Source organism: Coregonus clupeaformis, unplaced genomic scaffold (genome assembly GCF_020615455.1).
Source record: "Coregonus clupeaformis isolate EN_2021a unplaced genomic scaffold, ASM2061545v1 scaf0495, whole genome shotgun sequence".
NCBI classification, from domain to species: Eukaryota; Metazoa; Chordata; class Actinopteri; order Salmoniformes; family Salmonidae; genus Coregonus; species Coregonus clupeaformis.
In genome coordinates, this window is record NW_025533950.1 from 184454 (window position 1) to 204901 (window position 20448).

Sequence of the window (20448 nt, forward strand, 5' to 3'; positions counted from 1 at the left end):
TAAGACAGACGTGGATCAGACAGCTGTCTCATGTGCCATAACATTTTAAATATATTTGCCACTGCTCAACTAAAAAGATATTGGTCTACCAACAGCCTATCGACCAAACAATCGACCAGTCGACTAATGGGGTCAGCCCTAGAGGTCGACTAATGGGGTCAGCCCTAGAGGTCGACTAATGGGGTCAGCCCTAGAGGTCGACTAATGGGGTCAGCTTTAGAGGTGGACTAATGGGGTCAGCCCTAGAGTCAACATGGGCCAGCACTTTCGACACCTTGTAGAGTCCATGCCCCTACGAATTGAGGCTGTTCTGAGGGCGAAAGGGAAGGGTGCAACTGTTCTGAATGTTTTATACACTCAGTGTCTACAGAACGGAACAGGGTACCATTTGAGACATGTCCCTGGACAAGAAAACACTTTTCAACCATTATAACCTTGTTTCCCTAAATGTGATACTGTGTTGAAAACATTGCCTGTGTCCCCTCTCCTTTGTAGTGCCTCTCTCACTGTTCTCTCTCACTGTTCTCTCTCACTGTTCTCTCTCACTGTTCTCTCTCACTGTTCTCTCTCACTGTTCTCTCTCACTGTTCTCTCTCACTGTTCTCTCTCACTGTTCTCTCTCACTGTTCTCTCTCACTGTTCTCGCTCACTGTTCTCGCTCACTGTTCTCGCTCACTGTCCCCTCAGCCTCAGGGCCCAGTTCATAGTGGCCAGTGAGGAGGACCAGATGAACCAGATGAACCAGCTCCATGGCAGTGCCAGCAGGGAGGAGGCAGAGGAGGAGATCCACTTCTTCTTCCCTAAACAGCAGACTCTGGCCATCATTAAGCCTGATGCCATGGCCGAACATAGAGGTACATTCTCTAAATCAGTCAATCAATCAATACACAATATACTGTAAGTTCATTAACTATGTACCAGTTATCCAAACCGGTCCTTAGTCAGTTGTACAACAGGGTATAAAGTGAGCACATGTACTCTCTACTCAACCTCCCTTCCTCCCCCTCTCAGAGGAGATCCTGGGGGAGATCCGTGCTGCAGGTTTCTCTATCTCCCAGCTGAAGGAGGCGGTGTTGTCCAGAGACATGGCTGAGGAGCTCTACAGAGAGCACAGAGACACACCTTTCTACAGACAGCTGGTTGACTTCATGTGCAGGTTAGTACTGATAGATACTAGAGCTACAGAATCCTATCTATTTGGCTCTGGGTTAGAGGTCATCTCTGGGTTAGAGGTCAGCTCTGGGTTAGAGGTCAGCTCTGGGTTAGAGGTCAGCTCTGGGTTAGTGTTGGAGGTCAGCTCTGGGTTAGAGGTCATCTCTGGGTTAGTGTTGGAGGTCAGCTCTGGGTTAGAGGTCAGCTCTGGGTTAGTGTTGGAGGTCAGCTCTGGGTTAGAGGTCAGCTCTGGGTTAGAGGTCATCTCTGGGTTAGAGGTCAGCTCTGGGTTAGAGGTCAGCTCTGGGTTAGAGGTCAGCTCTGGGTTAGAGGTCAGCTCTGGGTTAGTGTTGGAGGTCAGCTCTGGGTTAGAGATCAGCTCTGGGTTAGAGATCAGCTCTGGGTTAGTGTTGGAGGTCAGCTCTGGGTTAGAGATCAGCTCTGGGTTAGTGTTGGAGGTCAGCTCTGGGTTAGAGATCAGCTCTGGGTTAGTGGTCAGCTCTGGGTTAGAGGTCAGCTCTAGGTTAGAGGTCAGCTCTGGGTTAGAGGTCAGCTCTGGGTTAGTGTTGGAGGTCAGCTCTGGGTTAGTGTTGGAGGTCAGCTCTGGGTTAGTGTTGGAGGTCAGCTCTGGGTTAGTGTTGGAGGTCAGCTCTGGGTTAGTGTTGGAGGTCAGCTCTGGGTTAGAGGTCAGCTCTGGGTTAGTGTTGGAGGTCAGCTCTGGGTTAGAGATCAGCTCTGGGTTAGAGATCAGCTCTGGGTTAGAGGTCAGCTCTGGGTTAGAGGTCAGCTCTGGGTTAGTGTTGGAGGTCAGCTCTGGGTTAGTGCTGGAGCCAAGCTGACCTCACTCACAACCATGGCTTGTTTCTAAAGCTGCTGCAGTTGACCTTTTAGCACAAATCTTCATGCAAACTCAAGCCAGGATCTTCAGCCAAAGTACTGTACATGTAGAATTTAGACATGTCTTCCTCTCAGATGAGCTCCTCCATTGATTTATTACAAATGACATAAAGAATGATAGTCAAAAGCTTTGGAGCAGCAATTAGCCTGTTATCAACACTTAGTAAGCTATTAGAAAAAAATGTGTTTGACCAGATACAATGCTATTTTACAGTAAACAAATTGACAACAAACTTTCAGCATGCTTATAGAGAAGGACATTCAACAAGCACAGCACTTACACAAATGACTGATGATTGGCTGAGAGAAATTGATGATAAAAAGATTGTGGGGGCTGTTTTGTTAGACTTCAGTGCAGCTTTTGACATTATCGATCTTAGTCTGCTGCTGGAAAAACGTATGTGTTATGGCTTTACACCCCCTGCTATGATGTGGATAAAGAGTTACCTGTCTAACAGAACACAGAGGGTGTTCTTTAATGGAAGCCTCTCAAACATAATCCAGGTAGAATCAGGAATTCCCCAGGGCAGCTGTTTAGACCCCTTAATTTTTTCAATCTTTACTAACGACATGCCACTGGCTTTGAGTAAAGCCAGTGTGTCTATGTATGCGGATGACTCAACACTATACACGTCAGCTACCATAGTGACTGAAATCACTGCAACACTTAACAGAGAACTGCAGTTAGTTTCAGAATGGGTGGCAAGGAATATGTTAGTCCTAAATATTTCCTAAACTAAAAGCATTGTATTTGGGACAAATCATTCACTAAACCCTAAAATTCAACTAAATCTTGTAATAAATAATGTGGAAATTGAGCAAGTTGAGGTGACTAAACTGCTTGGAGTAACCCTGGATTGTAAACTGTCATGGTCAAAACATATTGATACAACAGTAGCTAAGATGGCGAGAAGTCTGTCCATAATAAAGCGCTACTCTACCTTCTTAACAGCACTATCAACAAGGCAGGTCCTACAGGCCCTAGTTTTGTCGCACCTGGACTACTGTTCAGTCATGTGGTCAGGTGCCACAAAAAAGGACTTTTGCAATTGGCTCAGAACAGGGCAGCATGGCTGGCCCTTGGACGTACACAGAGTGCTAACATTAATAATATGCATGTCGATCTCTCCTGGCTCAAAGTGGAGGAGAGATTGACTTCATCACTACTTGTGTTTATGAGAGGTGTTGACATGTTGGGTGCATGTTTGAATTACTGGCGTACAGCTCGGTCACCCATGCATACCCCACAAGACATGCCACCAGAGGTCTCTTCACAGTCCCCAAGTCCAGAACAGACTATGGGAGGCGCACAGTACTACATAGAGCCATGACTACATGGAACTCTATTCCACATCAAGTAACTGATGCAAGCAGTAAAATCAGATAAAAAAAAAAAAGATAAAAATACACGTTATGGAAAAGCGGGGACTGTGATGCAACACAAACATAGACAAAGACACATGCATACACACACACGATAACATACATACTATACACACACATACACATGGAATTTGTATTGTAGATATGTGGTAGTGGAGTAGGGGCCTGAGGGCACACAGTGTGTTGTGAAATCTGTGAATGTATTGTAATGTTTTTAAAATTGTATGAACTGCCTTAATTTTGCAGGACCCCAGGAAGAGTAGAACTGTGATTGGGGATCCATAATAAATACAAATACAAATTACACAGCAAACAGAAAGACGGTGCAGACAGAGACAGACCTAGAGATGGGCAGGCCTATGGCTCTGGGTAAAGACAGAGACAGACCTAGAGATGGGCAGGCCTATGGCTCTGGGTAAAGACAGAGACAGACCTAGAGATGGGCAGGCCTATGGCTCTGGGTAAAGACAGAGACAGACCTAGAGATGGGCAGGCCTATGGCTTTGGGTAAAGACAGAGACAGACCTAGAGATGGGCAGGCCTATGGCTCTGGGTAAAGACAGAGACAGACCTAGAGATGGGCAGGCCTATGGCTCTGGGTAAAGACAGAGACAGACCTAGAGATGGGCAGGCCTATGGCTCTGGGTAAAGACAGAGACAGACCTAGAGATGGGCAGGCCTATGGCTCTGGGTAAAGACAGAGACAGACCTAGAGATGGGCAGGCCTATGGCTCTGGGTAAAGACAGAGACAGACCTAGAGATGGGCAGGCCTATGGCTCTGGGTAAAGACAGAGACAGACCTAGAGATGGGCAGGCCTATGGCTCTGGGGGAAAGACAGAGACAGACCTAGAGATGGGCAGGCCTATGGCTCTGGGTAAAGACAGAGACAGACCTAGAGATGGGCAGGCCTATGGCTCTGGGTAAAGACAGAGACTGACCTAGAGATGGGCAGGCCTATGGCTCTGGGGAAAGACAGAGACTGACCTAGAGATGGGCAGGCCTATGGCTCTGGGTAAAGACAGAGACAGACCTAGAGATGGGCAGGCCTATGGCTCTGGGTGCAGACAGAGACAGACCTAGAGATGGGCAGGCCTATGGCTCTGGGTAAAGACAGAGACTGACCTAGAGATGGGCAGGCCTATGGCTCTGGGTAAAGACAGAGACAGACCTAGAGATGGGCAGGCCTATGGCTCTGGGGAAAGACAGAGACTGACCTAGAGATGGGCAGGCCTATGGCTCTGGGTAAAGACAGAGACAGACCTAGAGATGGGCGGCCTATGGCTCGGGAAAGCAGAGACAGACCTAGAGATGGGCAGGCCTATGGCTCTGGGTAAAGATGGAGACTGACCTAGAGATGGGCAGGCCTATGGCTCTGGGTAAAGACAGAGACAGACCTAGAGATGGGCAGGCCTATGGCTCTGGGTGCAGACAGAGACAGACCTAGAGATGGGCAGGCCTATGGCTCTGGGTAAAGACAGAGACTGACCTAGAGATGGGCAGGCCTATGGCTCTGGGTAAAGACAGAGACAGACCTAGAGATGGGCAGGCCTATGGCTCTGGGGAAAGACAGAGACAGACCTAGAGATGGGCAGGCCTATGGCTCTGGGTAAAGATGGAGACTGACCTAGAGATGGGCAGGCCTATGGCTCTGGGGAAAGATGGAGACAGACCTAGAGATGGGCAGGCCTATGGCTCTGGGGAAAGACAGAGACAGACCTAGAGATGGGCAGGCCTATGGCTCTGGGTAAAGACTGACCTAGAGATGGGCAGGCCTATGGCTCTGGGTAAAGACAGAGACAGACCTAGAGATGGGCAGGCCTATGGCTCTGGGTAAAGACAGAGACAGACCTAGAGATGGGCAGGCCTATGGCTCTGGGGGAAAGACAGAGACAGACCTAGAGATGGGCAGGCCTATGGCTCTGGGTAAAGATGGAGACTGACCTAGAGATGGGCAGGCCTATGGCTCTGGGGAAAGATGGAGACAGACCTAGAGATGGGCAGGCCTATGGCTCTGGGGAAAGACAGAGACAGACCTAGAGATGGGCAGGCCTATGGCTCTGGGTAAAGACAGAGACAGACCTAGAGATGGGCAGGCCTATGGCTCTGGGGAAAGACAGAGACAGACCTAGAGATGGGCAGGCCTATGGCTCTGGGTAAAGACAGAGACAGACCTAGAGATGGGCAGGCCTATGGCTCTGGGTAAAGACAGAGACAGACCTAGAGATGGGCAGGCCTATGGCTCTGGGTAAAGATGGAGACTGACCTAGAGATGGGCAGGCCTATGGCTCTGGGTAAAGACAGAGACTGACCTAGAGATGGGCAGGCCTATGGCTCTGGGGAAAGACAGAGACTGACCTAGAGATGGGCAGGCCTATGGCTCTGGGGAAAGACAGAGACAGACCTAGAGATGGGCAGGCCTATGGCTCTGGGTAAAGACAGACCTAGAGATGGGCAGGCCTATGGCTCTGGGTAAAGACAGAGACAGACCTAGAGATGGGCAGGCCTATGGCTCTGGGGAAAGATGGAGACAGACCTAGAGATGGGCAGGCCTATGGCTCTGGGTAAAGACAGAGACAGACCTAGAGATGGGCAGGCCTATGGCTCTGGGGAAAGACAGAGACAGACCTAGAGATGGGCAGGCCTATGGCTCTGGGGAAAGACAGAGACAGACCTAGAGATGGGCAGGCCTATGGCTCTGGGTAAAGACAGAGACAGACCTAGAGATGGGCAGGCCTATGGCTCTGGGTAAAGACAGAGACAGACCTAGAGATGGGCAGGCCTATGGCTCTGGGTAAAGACAGAGACAGACCTAGAGATGGGCAGGCCTATGGCTCTGGGTGCAGACAGAGACAGACCTAGAGATGGGCAGGCCTATGGCTCTGGGTAAAGACAGAGACTGACCTAGAGATGGGCAGGCCTATGGCTCTGGGTAAAGACAGAGACAGACCTAGAGATGGGCAGGCCTATGGCTCTGGGGAAAGACAGAGACTGACCTAGAGATGGGCAGGCCTATGGCTCTGCGTAAAGACAGAGACAGACCTAGAGATGGGCAGGCCTATGGCTCTGGGGAAAGACAGAGACAGACCTAGAGATGGGCAGGCCTATGGCTCTGGGTAAAGATGGAGACTGACCTAGAGATGGGCAGGCCTATGGCTCTGGGTAAAGACAGAGACAGACCTAGAGATGGGCAGGCCTATGGCTCTGGGTGCAGACAGAGACAGACCTAGAGATGGGCAGGCCTATGGCTCTGGGTAAAGACAGAGACTGACCTAGAGATGGGCAGGCCTATGGCTCTGGGTAAAGACAGAGACAGACCTAGAGATGGGCAGGCCTATGGCTCTGGGGAAAGACAGAGACAGACCTAGAGATGGGCAGGCCTATGGCTCTGGGTAAAGATGGAGACTGACCTAGAGATGGGCAGGCCTATGGCTCTGGGGAAAGATGGAGACAGACCTAGAGATGGGCAGGCCTATGGCTCTGGGGAAAGACAGAGACAGACCTAGAGATGGGCAGGCCTATGGCTCTGGGTAAAGACTGACCTAGAGATGGGCAGGCCTATGGCTCTGGGTAAAGACAGAGACAGACCTAGAGATGGGCAGGCCTATGGCTCTGGGTAAAGACAGAGACAGACCTAGAGATGGGCAGGCCTATGGCTCTGGGGAAAGACAGAGACAGACCTAGAGATGGGCAGGCCTATGGCTCTGGGTAAAGATGGAGACAGACCTAGAGATGGGCAGGCCTATGGCTCTGGGGAAAGATGGAGACAGACCTAGAGATGGGCAGGCCTATGGCTCTGGGGAAAGACAGAGACAGACCTAGAGATGGGCAGGCCTATGGCTCTGGGTAAAGACAGAGACAGACCTAGAGATGGGCAGGCCTATGGCTCTGGGTAAAGACAGAGACAGACCTAGAGATGGGCAGGCCTATGGCTCTGGGTAAAGATGGAGACTGACCTAGAGATGGGCAGGCCTATGGCTCTGGGTAAAGACAGAGACTGACCTAGAGATGGGCAGGCCTATGGCTCTGGGGAAAGACAGAGACTGACCTAGAGATGGGCAGGCCTATGGCTCTGGGGAAAGACAGAGACAGACCTAGAGATGGGCAGGCCTATGGCTCTGGGTAAAGACAGACCTAGAGATGGGCAGGCCTATGGCTCTGGGTAAAGACAGAGACAGACCTAGAGATGGGCAGGCCTATGGCTCTGGGGAAAGATGGAGACAGACCTAGAGATGGGCAGGCCTATGGCTCTGGGTAAAGACAGAGACAGACCTAGAGATGGGCAGGCCTATGGCTCTGGGGAAAGACAGAGACAGACCTATAGATGGGCAGGCCTATGGCTCTGGGGAAAGACAGAGACAGACCTAGAGATGGGCAGGCCTATGGCTCTGGGTAAAGACAGAGACAGACCTAGAGATGGGCAGGCCTATGGCTCTGGGTAAAGACAGAGACAGACCTAGAGATGGGCAGGCCTATGGCTCTGGGTAAAGACAGAGACAGACCTAGAGATGGGCAGGCCTATGGCTCTGGGTAAAGACAGAGACAGACCTAGAGATGGGCAGGCCTATGGCTCTGGGTAAAGACAGAGACAGACCTAGAGATGGGCAGGCCTATGGCTCTGGGTAAAGACAGAGACAGACCTAGAGATGGGCAGGCCTATGGCTCTGGGTAAAGACAGAGACAGACCTAGAGATGGGCAGGCCTATGGCTCTGGGGAAAGACAGAGACAGACCTAGAGATGGGCAGGCCTATGGCTCTGGGTAAAGACAGAGACAGACCTAGAGATGGGCAGGCCTATGGCTCTGGGTAAAGACAGAGACAGACCTAGAGATGGGCAGGCCTATGGCTCTGGGTAAAGACAGAGACAGACCTAGAGATGGGCAGGCCTATGGCTCTGGGTAAAGACAGAGACAGACCTAGAGATGGGCAGGCCTATGGCTCTGGGTAAAGACAGAGACAGACCTAGAGATGGGCAGGCCTATGGCTCTGGGGGAAAGACAGAGACAGACCTAGAGATGGGCAGGCCTATGGCTCTGGGTAAAGACAGAGACAGACCTAGAGATGGGCAGGCCTATGGCTCTGGGTAAAGACAGAGACTGACCTAGAGATGGGCAGGCCTATGGCTCTGGGGAAAGACAGAGACTGACCTAGAGATGGGCAGGCCTATGGCTCTGGGTAAAGACAGAGACAGACCTAGAGATGGGCAGGCCTATGGCTCTGGGTGCAGACAGAGACAGACCTAGAGATGGGCAGGCCTATGGCTCTGGGTAAAGACAGAGACTGACCTAGAGATGGGCAGGCCTATGGCTCTGGGTAAAGACAGAGACAGACCTAGAGATGGGCAGGCCTATGGCTCTGGGGAAAGACAGAGACTGACCTAGAGATGGGCAGGCCTATGGCTCTGGGTAAAGACAGAGACAGACCTAGAGATGGGCAGGCCTATGGCTCTGGGGAAAGACAGAGACAGACCTAGAGATGGGCAGGCCTATGGCTCTGGGTAAAGATGGAGACTGACCTAGAGATGGGCAGGCCTATGGCTCTGGGTAAAGACAGAGACAGACCTAGAGATGGGCAGGCCTATGGCTCTGGGTGCAGACAGAGACAGACCTAGAGATGGGCAGGCCTATGGCTCTGGGTAAAGACAGAGACTGACCTAGAGATGGGCAGGCCTATGGCTCTGGGTAAAGACAGAGACAGACCTAGAGATGGGCAGGCCTATGGCTCTGGGGAAAGACAGAGACAGACCTAGAGATGGGCAGGCCTATGGCTCTGGGTAAAGATGGAGACTGACCTAGAGATGGGCAGGCCTATGGCTCTGGGGAAAGATGGAGACAGACCTAGAGATGGGCAGGCCTATGGCTCTGGGGAAAGACAGAGACAGACCTAGAGATGGGCAGGCTTATGGCTCTGGGTAAAGACTGACCTAGAGATGGGCAGGCCTATGGCTCTGGGTAAAGACAGAGACAGACCTAGAGATGGGCAGGCCTATGGCTCTGGGTAAAGACAGAGACAGACCTAGAGATGGGCAGGCCTATGGCTCTGGGGAAAGACAGAGACAGACCTAGAGATGGGCAGGCCTATGGCTCTGGGTAAAGATGGAGACTGACCTAGAGATGGGCAGGCCTATGGCTCTGGGGAAAGATGGAGACAGACCTAGAGATGGGCAGGCCTATGGCTCTGGGGAAAGACAGAGACAGACCTAGAGATGGGCAGGCCTATGGCTCTGGGTAAAGACAGAGACAGACCTAGAGATGGGCAGGCCTATGGCTCTGGGGAAAGACAGAGACAGACCTAGAGATGGGCAGGCCTATGGCTCTGGGTAAAGACAGAGACAGACCTAGAGATGGGCAGGCCTATGGCTCTGGGTAAAGACGGAGACAGACCTAGAGATGGGCAGGCCTATGGCTCTGGGTAAAGATGGAGACTGACCTAGAGATGGGCAGGCCTATGGCTCTGGGTAAAGACAGAGACAGACCTAGAGATGGGCAGGCCTATGGCTCTGGGTAAAGATGGAGACAGACCTAGAGATGGGCAGGCCTATGGCTCTGGGTAAAGATGGAGACAGACCTAGAGATGGGCAGGCCTATGGCTCTGGGTAAAGACAGAGACAGACCTAGAGATGGGCAGGCCTATGGCTCTGGGTAAAGACAGAGACTGACCTAGAGATGGGCAGGCCTATGGCTCTGGGGAAAGACAGAGACTGACCTAGAGATGGGCAGGCCTATGGCTCTGGGGAAAGACAGAGACAGACCTAGAGATGGGCAGGCCTATGGCTCTGGGTAAAGACAGACCTAGAGATGGGCAGGCCTATGGCTCTGGGTAAAGACAGAGACAGACCTAGAGATGGGCAGGCCTATGGCTCTGGGGAAAGATGGAGACAGACCTAGAGATGGGCAGGCCTATGGCTCTGGGTAAAGACAGAGACTGACCTAGAGATGGGCAGGCCTATGGCTCTGGGTAAAGATGGAGACTGACCTAGAGATGGGCAGGCCTATGGCTCTGGGGAAAGATGGAGACAGACCTAGAGATGGGCAGGCCTATGGCTCTGGGTAAAGACAGAGACAGACCTAGAGATGGGCAGGCCTATGGCTCTGGGTAAAGACAGAGACAGACCTAGAGATGGGCAGGCCTATGGCTCTGGGTAAAGATGGAGACTGTAAGGTCAGAAGCTTCCTGTGCTGTCAGTCTCATGCAGCATCATCTGAACATGTGCTTCGATTGTAATTGTCACCACCCTCTTTTAACAGGAACAGTTAGTAATGCTCAGGGAAGAAGATGAAGAATCTAAAACCCCACATTCTCTCCCTGTCTCTGTAGCGGCCCCTGCATGCTGCTGGTGCTGACCAAGGAAAATACTGTGGAGGAGTGGAGGTCCATGATGGGCCCCACAGACCCTGTCCTGGCCAAGGTGACGGCCCCGGGGTCCCTGAGGGCCCGCTTCGCCTCAGACATCCTCCACAACGCCCTCCACGGCTCCTCCAATCAGGAGCATGCCCAGGAGAAGATACACTTCCTGTTTGGTGACATCACCTCAGACAGAGACCTGACCAGCAATGGGAAAATGGATCCCACACCGCTAGGTAACCAATCGCAGTTCAGTAACTACACTGAACAAAAATATAAAACGCAACATGTAAAGTGTTGGTCCCGTGTTTTATGAGCTGAAATAAAAGATCCCAGAAATGTTCCATACACACAAAAAGCTTATTTCTCTTAATTGTTTTAGCAGAAATGTGTCCATCCCTGTTAGTGTTAATGAGCATTTCTCCTTTGCCAGAGGATGAGTATTTCTGTCTGTAATAAAGCCCTTTTGTGGGGAAAAACTCATTCTGATTGGCTGGGCCTGGCTCCCCAGTGGGTTGGCTTGGCTCCCCATTGGCTGGGCCTGGCTCCCCAGTGGGTTGGCTTGGCTCCCCATTGGCTGGGCCTGGCTCCCCAGTGGGTTGGCTTGGCTCCCCATTGGCTTGGCCTGGCTCCCCATTGGGTTGGCTTGGCTCCCCATTGGCTGGGCCTGGCTCCCCATTGGGTTGGCTTGGCTCCCCATTGGCTGGGCCTGGCTCCCCAGTGGGTTGGCTTGGCTCCCAAGTGGGTGGGCCTATGCCCTCCCAGGCCCACCAATGGCTGCGCCCCTGCCCAGTCATGTGAAATCCATAGATTACGGCCTAATTTATTTATTTCAATTGAGTGATTACCTTATATGAATTGTAACTCAGCAAAATCTTTTAAATTGTTGCATGTAGCGTTTCTATTTTCTTTCAGTATAGATCTATCCGACTAGAAGGACCATGAAAAACAGGGCCACTACAGGAGAGCTGTTAGGTGCCAGTGTAGTGTTGAATCCCCACTGGTCTATCTGGCTCCATGAACCATGTCAAGACTGATAAACAAGGAACAACCTTTTCAACAGTAAACATGTCAAATGTTTTCTTTCAGGAAAACAGCAGGATAGTTTTGCAGACAAATCAGATTGTACAACTGCAGAAATGACAGAACATGTTGAATCAGGAAGTCCAGAGAGCCATCAAGAACATGTTGAATCAGGAAGTCCAGAGAGCCATCAAGAACATGTTGAATCAGGAAGTCCAGAGAGCCATCAAGAACATGTTGAATCAGGAAGTCCAGAGAGCCATCAAGAACATGTTGAATCAGGAAGTCCAGAGAGCCATCAAGAACATGTTGAGCGGGCCACATCCACGTCAGACACACCTAGTGTCACAAGCACAGAAGGGGAAGGTAAGATAGTGATGGTGCTATATATATTATTATTATTATTATAAATATATTGAATAAGTGATCTAAACCTGTGCTGAAGGTAAAGAACTGCATTCTGGTGAGTTGATCCTGCTTCTTCATATTACAGGTGATCAGACACCAGTCTGCGATCCACTCAGTCCTCAGACGACAGATCCCTAGGACTTTGATCATCAAAACAGATCTCCCCAGGACTCTGATCATCAAAGTTAAGACTGAATGACCATCCTCTTTCAGATACAACAAATTAACAATGCCACTTGTAGGGCTGCAGTACATCATCATGTTACTTCATTTCAATGTTGTGAAAAATTAAATGAAAATCTTCCTGTGGTTTTTCATATTTTAGTTTATCTACATCCTCATCAGCACAATAACAAAAGTAATAATATCAGAAACAGGGGATTCATCATCGGTAAATAATAGAACATGTTTCTTGAATGAGTTTCTGGTCTGGGGTTTGGTGTCTTTGGACTGAGTTCCTCCCAACTTTGACGTTTGACTTCTGGGCTTTCTGCAGAAGAGATTCTTCTACTGGGAGTGTTATCTCTGAATCATTTTCAGGTCCTACCTCTGTTTTGACTGGAGGTTTGGGGCTGTCACTGTCTGGATCTTTAGACACGGCTGGATCTACTTTCATGTGGACTCTGCTGTCTCTTGCTGGCTGTTCAGAGCACCAGCAGCAGCTGAAGAGGACTGCCAGGCTCAGAGTTATGGTGACGGTACAAAAGAGAAACAACGACGATCGCCTGCGATGCTCCAGACATCACGGAAGACTTTGTCTGCCAGCTTGGAGATCAGCCTCTCATACAGCTAGGAGAGATCCTTGGGGATACCTGCTGATGACGCCATTGTAGTAAAGCCTTCTCTTCACCTGAGATTGATAAAGGAATTGACAACTACACTGAAGACAATAGGCTGCTGCTAAATAATTAGGTATATCTGCATGTGGAAATAAAATGGAGGTTATCTTCCAACACGGTGGCTTAAAGTAGTGCGTGTTTTTTGTATATTTAAAAACAGAGGAAAAACAAGGCGTCAAACTAGGTCTCAGAGATGCAATGCATAGATACTCACTTTGAGGTTGAAATAGTCCAATATCTTCTTCAAACACGTCGTTGTAGTTTAGCTTCAGGATGAGCTGAAATACATAAAATGTTTTGTTTCAAATTCCAAGCTAGCGTCCTCTGTAACCCTGGTAACCAGTTCTGGTTCTGAACAACTATTCCTCAACGTTCCATTTACATTCCAGGGTTGAGCTGTTTTTGTTCTCAGAGACCTTTTTGGTGTCATAAGAGTCAACCGACCGACCATGATGACCGAAGGGGGGGGATGTTTCCTCATCAACATTTCCTGATGTACCGAAGTTGAAAACTGTTCTCCCGACCTGGAGTTTTTTATGCTAAAATGCTGATCCCACTATATGCAGAGGGAATTCACGTGTTTTATCGGCTTGGGCTGTATACTGTATACCGGGGTATTTGGAAAAAGACACAGGATGATTTTTCAATATTATCAACTACTTTTGAAGTTAACACCTGCAGTCAACTTGTGCAATATGTTAGGAGGTAAAGCAGATTGTGTTCTTCATTTCACTGGTCACATTATTTTACATTATGAAGCTCACCGTAGTTCCCCAGAACAGTTGAGCCAGTCATGTGTTTGTAAATAGCACAACAGGAGAAAGCGAGTGAGTCCATAGTGTTCTATATCTATCAGTGAGTCCATAGTGTTCTATATCTATCAGTGAGTCTCTGCTGGTGAGTCCATAGTGTTCTATATCTATCAGTGAGTCCATAGTGTTCTATATCTATCAGTGAGTCCATAGTGTTCTATATCTATCAGTGAGTCCATAGTGTTCTATATCTATCAGTGAGTCCATAGTGTTCTATATCTATCAGTGAGTCCAAGGTCTGCTTCGGTGAGTCCATAGTGTTCTATATCTATCAGTGAGTCCATAGTGTTCTATATCTATCAGTGAGTCCATAGTGTTCTATATCTATCAGTGAGTCCGTCTGCTGGTGAGTCCATAGTGTTCTATATCTATCAGTGAGTCCATAGTGTTCTATATCTATCAGTGAGTCCATAGTGTCCTATATCTATCATGAGCCGCTGGTGAGTCCATAGTGTTCTATATCTATCAGTGAGTCCATAGTGTTCTATATCTATCAGTGAGTCTCTGCTGGTGAGTCCATAGTGTTCTATATCTATCAGTGAGTCCATAGTGTTCTATATACTTCTATGCAATTCCAATCAAATCATATCAAATTGTATTTGTCACATGCGCCGAATACAACAGGTATAGACCTTACAGTGAAATGCTTACTTACAAGCCCTTAACCAACAATGCAGTTTTAAGAAAAATAAGTGTTAAGTGCAGTCATGGGTGAACAGGGAGTACAGGAGGGGACTGAGCAACTACTAAATGTTAGCCATTATAAGATATCTGATGGCATTCTGCCAGAAGTCAAAGAGTTCTGGATGAGTTTTTAATTTTTATTTATTTATTTCACCTTTATTTAACCAGGTAAGCCAGTTGAGAACAAGTTCTCATTTACAACTGCGACCTGGCCAAGATAAAGCAAAGCAGTGCGATAAAAACAACAACACAGAGTTACATATGGGGTAAACAAAACATAAAGTCAAATATATATACAGTGTGTGCAAATGTAGCAAGTTATGGAGGTAAGGCAATAAATAGGCCATAGTGCAAAAATAATTACAATTAGTATCAACACTGGAATTATAGATGTGCAAGAGATGATGTGCAAATAGAGATACTGGGGTGCAAATGAGCAAAATAAATAACAATATGGGGATGAGGTAGTTGGGCAGGCTAATTTCAGAATGGCTGTGTACAGGTGCAGTGATCGGTAAGGTGCTCTGACAACTGATGCTTAAAGTTAGTGAGGGAGATAAGAGTCTCCAGCTTCAGAGATTTTTGCAGTTCGTTCCAGTCATTGGCAGCAGAGAACTGGAAGGAATGGCGGCCAAAGGAGGTGTTGGCTTTGGGAATGACCAGTGAGATATACCTGCTTTAGCGCATACTATGGGTGGGTGTTGCTATGGTGACCAATGAGCTAAGATAAGGCGGAGATTTGCCTAGCAGTGATTTATAGATGACCTGGAGCCAGTGGGTTTGGCGACAAATATGTAGTGAGGGCCAGCCAACGAGAGCGTACAGGTCACAATGGTGGGTAGTGTATGGGGCTTTGGTGACAAAACAGATGGCACTGTGATAGACTACATCCAATTTGCTGAGTAGAGTGTTGGAGGCTATTTTGTAAATGACATCGCCGAAGTCAAGGATCGGTAGGATAGTCCGTTTTACGAGGGCGTGTTTGGCAGCATGAGTGAAGGAGGCTTTGTTGCGAAATAGGAAGCCGATTCTAGATTCATCTTTGGATTGGAGATGCTTAATATCAGTCTGGAAGGAGAGTTTACAGTCTAACCAGACACCTAGGTATTTGTAGTTGTCCACATACTCTAGGTCAGACCCTTCGAGAGTAGTGATTCTAGTCGGGTGGGCGGGTGCCAGCAGCGTTCGATTGAAGAGCACGCATTTAGTTTTACTTGTGTTTAAGAGCAGTTGGAGGCTACAGAAGGAGTGTTGTATGGCATTGAAGCTCGTTTGGAGGTTTGTTAACACAGTGTCCAATGAAGGGCCAGATATATACAAAATGGTGTCGTCTGCGTAGAGGTGGATCTGAGAATCACCGGCAGCAAGAGCGACATCATTGATATACACAGAGAAAAGAGTCAGCCCAATAATTGAACCCTGTGGCACCCCCATAGAGACTGCCAGAGGTCCAGACAACAGGTCCTCCGATTTGACACATTGAACTCTATCTGAGAAGTAGTTGGTGAACCAGGCGAGGCAGTCATTTGAGAAACCAAGGCTATTTAGTCTGCCAATAAGAATGCGGTGGTTGACAGAGTCGAAAGCCTTGTCCAGGTCGATGAAGACGGCTGCACAGTACTGTCTATTATCGGTCGCGGTTATAATATCGTTTAGGACCTTGAGCGTGGCTGAGGTGCACCCATGACCAGCTCGGAAACCAGATTGCATAGCGGAGAAGGTACAATGGGATTCGAAATGGTCGGTGATCTGTTTGTTAACTTGGCTTTCAAAAACTTTTGAAAGGCAGGGCAGGATGGATATGGGTCTGTAACAGTTTGGATCTAGAGTGTCACCCCCTTTGAAGAGGGGGATGACCGCGGCAGCTTTCCAATCTCTGGGGATCTCAGACGATACAAAAGAGAGGTTGAACAGGCTAGTAATAGGGGTTGCGACAATTTCGGCGGCTAATTTTAGAAAGAAAGGGTCCAGATTGTCCAGCCCAGATGATTTGTAGGGGTCCAGATTTTGCAGCTCTTTCAGAACATCAGCTGTCTGAATTTGTGTGAAGGGGGGGGCATGAGCAAGTTGCAGCGGAGGGTGCAGAGCTGGTGACCGGGGTAGTGGTAGCCAGGTGGAAAGCATGGCCAGCCGTAGCAAAATGCTTGTTGAAATTCTCGATTATTGTAGATTTATCGGTTGTGATAGTGTTTCCTAGCCTCAGTGCAGTGGGCAGCTGGGAGGATGTGCTCTTATTCTCCATGGACTTTACAGTGTCCCAAAACTTTTTGGAGTTAGTGTTACAAGATGCAAATTTCTGTTTGAAAAAGCTAGCCTTTGCTTTCCTAACTGCTTGTGTATATTGGTTTCTAACTTCCCTGAACAGTTGCATATCGCGGGGGCTATTCGATGCTAATGCAGTACGCCACAGGATGTTTTTTTGCTGGTCAAGGGCAGTCAAGTCTGAGGAGAACCAGGGGCTATATCTGTTCTTAGTTCTGAATTTTTGGAATGGGGAATGCTTATTAAAGCACTTTTAAAGAACAACCAGGCATCCTCTACTGACGGAATGAGATCGATATCCATCCAGGATACCTGGGCCAGGTCAATTAGGAAGGCCTGCTCACTAAAGTGTTTTAGGGAGCGTTTGACAGTGATGAGGGGTGGTCGTTTGATCGCGGACCCATTACGGACACAGGCAATAAGGCAGTGATCGCTGAGATCCTGATTGAAGACAGCGGAGGTGTATTTAGAGGGTAAGTTAGTCAGGATGATATCTATAAGGGTGCCCATGTTTACGGATTTAGGGTTGTACCTGGTAGGTTCCTTGATAATTTGTGTGAGATTGAGGGCATCTAGTTTGGATTGTAGGACGGCCGGGGTGTTAAGCATATCCCAGTTTAGGTCACCAAGTAGTACAAACTCTGAGGATAGATGGGGGGCAATCAGTTCACATATGGTGTCCAGGGCACAGCTGGGGGCTGAGGGGGGTCTGTAGCAAGCGGCAACAGTGAGAGATTTATTTCTGGAAAGGTGGATTTTTAGAAGTAGAAGCTCAAACTGTTTGGGCACAGACCTGGATAGTATGATAGAGCTCTGCATCTCTAAAGTAGATTGCAACTCCACCCCCTTTGGCAGTTCTATCTAGACGGAAAATGTTGTAGTTGGGGATGGACATTTCTGAATTTTTGGTGGCCTTCCTAAACCAGGATTCAGACACTGCTAGAACATCAGGGTTGGCGGAGTGTGCTAACGCAGTGAATAACTCAAACTTAGGGAGGTGGCTTCTACGGTTACAGAAGTCAACGAATGATAGCTCCTGGGGAGTAGGAGTGATACTGGGGGCTGCAGGGCCTGGGTTAACCTCTTCATCACCAGAGGAACAGAGGAGGACTAGAATAAGGATATGGCTAAAGGCTTTAAGAACTGGTCTTCTAGTGCGTTGGGTACAGAGAATAAAGGGGCAGATTTCCGGGCGTTGTAGAATAGATTCAGGGCATTATGTACAGACAAGGATATGGAAGGATATGAGTACAGTGGAGGTAAACCTAAACGTTGGGTAACAATGAAAGAGATAGCATCACTGGAGGCACCGATTGAGCTGGTCTCCGCGTGTATTGTGGGTGGAACAAAGGAGCTATTTGAGGCAGTTTGAGAGGGACTCGGGGCTTTACTGTGAAATTGGATAGAGGAGGCAGACTCAATACTGAACAGAGGAGGCAGACTCAATACTGGACTGAGGAGGCAGACTCAATACTGGACTGAGGAGGCAGACTCAATACTGGATAGACGAGGCAGACTCAATACTGGACAGACGAGGCAGACTCAATACTGGATAGACGAGGCAGACTCAATACTGGACAGACGAGGCAGACTCAATACTGGATAGACGAGGCAGACTCAATACTGGACTGAGGAGGCAGACTCAATATTGGATAGACGAGGCAGACTCAATACTGGATAGACGAGGCAGACTCAATACTGGACAGACGAGGCAGACTCAATACTGGACTGAGGAGGCAGACTCAATACTGGATAGACGAGGCAGACTCAATACTGGACAGACGAGGCAGACTCAATACTGGACAGACGAGGCAGACTCAATACTGGACTGAGGAGGCAGACTCAATACTGGACAGACGAGGCAGACTCAATACTGGACAGACGAGGCAGACTCAATACTGGACTGAGGAGGCAGACTCAATATTGGATAGACGAGGCAGACTCAATACTGGATAGACGAGGCAGACTCAATACTGGACAGACGAGGCAGACTCAATACTGGACAGACGAGGCAGACTCAATACTGGACAGAGGAGGCAGACTCAATACTGGACTGAGGAGGCAGACTCAATATTGGATAGACGAGGCAGACTCAATACTGGATAGACGAGGCAGACTCAATACTGGACAGACGAGGCAGACTCAATATTGGATAGACGAGGCAGACTCAATACTGGATAGACGAGGCAGACTCAATACTGGACAGACGAGGCAGACTCAATACTGGACAGACGAGGCAGACTCAATACTGGACAGACGAGGCAGACTCAATACTGGACTGAGGAGGCAGACTCAATATTGGACAGACGAGGCAGACTCAATACTGGATAGACGAGGCAGACTCAATACTGGACAGACGAGGCAGACTCAATACTGGACAGACGAGGCAGACTCAATACTGGACTGAGGAGGCAGACTCAATATTGGATAGACGAGGCAGACTCAATAATGGATAGAGGAGGCAGACTCAATACTGGACAGACGAGGCAGACTCAATACTGGACAGACGAGGCAGACTCAATACTGGACTGAGGAGGCAGACTCAATATTGGATAGACGAGGCAGACTCAATACTGGATTTACGAGGCAGACTCAATACTGGACAGACGAGGCAGACTCAATACTGGACAGACGAGGCAGACTCAATACTGGACAGACGAGGCAGACTCAATACTGGACAGACGAGGCAGACTCAATACTGGACAGAGGAGGCAGACTCAATACTGGACAGACGAGGCAGACTCAATACTGGACAGACGAGGCAGACTCAATACTGCAGGATTATTTTGAGAATACTGATTGGAATATGTTCAAAGATTAATCCACCCAGGACTCATCCATTAACAGTGAGGAATATACATTGTCAGTCACAGACTTCATTGGGAAATGTGTTGATGATGTTGTACCCACAATAACAATCCGGACATACCCCCAACCAAAACAATGGATGAACGAAGACATCCGTACAATGCTGAGAGCCGAGAGCCGAGAGCCGAGAGCCGAGAGCCGAGAGCTGAGAGCCTGTACTGCAGCAGCTACGAGCTCCACAAACCCATTAGGGACACAGAAAGACAATACTGACTCAAACTTAAATTCATGTTTAACAACTCAGACTCACGATGCATGTGGCAAGGACTACAGACTATCACAGACTAAAAAGGCAAATCCAGCTGTGTGGTGCCCACTGAAGCCTCCCCTCCAAGATGAGCTTAACAAAGTACATGCTAAATTCGAGGCAGACAATACCGAGCCATCCAGGAAGACACTGCGCTGGACAACCAGGTGCTTTTGCTCTCCAAGGATGACGTGAGGAAAACTCACACAAAGCTGTCGGCCCAGATGACATCCCTGGCCGGGCCCTGACCCAGGCTGTATTTTCTGGCATCCCTGGCCGGGCCCTGGCCCAGGCTGTATTTTCTGGCATCCCTGGCCGGGCCCTGACCCAGGCTGTATTTTCTGGCATCCCTGGCCGGGCCCTGGCCCAGGCTGTATTTTCTGGCATCCCTGGCCGGGCCCTGACCCAGGCTGTATTTTCTGGCATCCCTGGCCGGGCCCTGACCCAGGCTGTATTTTCTGGCATCCCTGGCCGGGCCCTGGCCCAGGCTGTATTTTCTGGCATCCCTGGCCGAGGCTGTATTTTCTGGC

At 49.1% G+C, this 20448-nt stretch overlaps 1 protein-coding gene across 2 annotated transcripts in view; it reads left to right on the forward strand.

Moving 5' to 3' along the window:
- nme9 (NME/NM23 family member 9) overlaps positions 1 to 12515 on the forward strand; it is a 29852-nt gene extending 17337 nt beyond the window's left edge. The window contains exons 12-17 of one of the 2 annotated variants that reach the window (XM_045215694.1): positions 688 to 854; positions 1012 to 1156; positions 10749 to 11011; positions 11865 to 11924; positions 11961 to 12164; positions 12292 to 12515. In XM_045215694.1, the coding sequence (XP_045071629.1) occupies positions 688 to 854; positions 1012 to 1156; positions 10749 to 11011; positions 11865 to 11924; positions 11961 to 12164; positions 12292 to 12344 (892 nt within the window). In that variant the 3' untranslated portion in view covers positions 12345 to 12515. Of the gene's footprint in view, positions 1 to 687; positions 855 to 1011; positions 1157 to 10748; positions 11012 to 11864; positions 12165 to 12291 lie in introns of both variants that reach the window. The other variant, XM_045215693.1, reaches the window with a different exon arrangement.
- The last annotated feature ends 7933 nt before the right edge of the window (positions 12516 to 20448 follow it).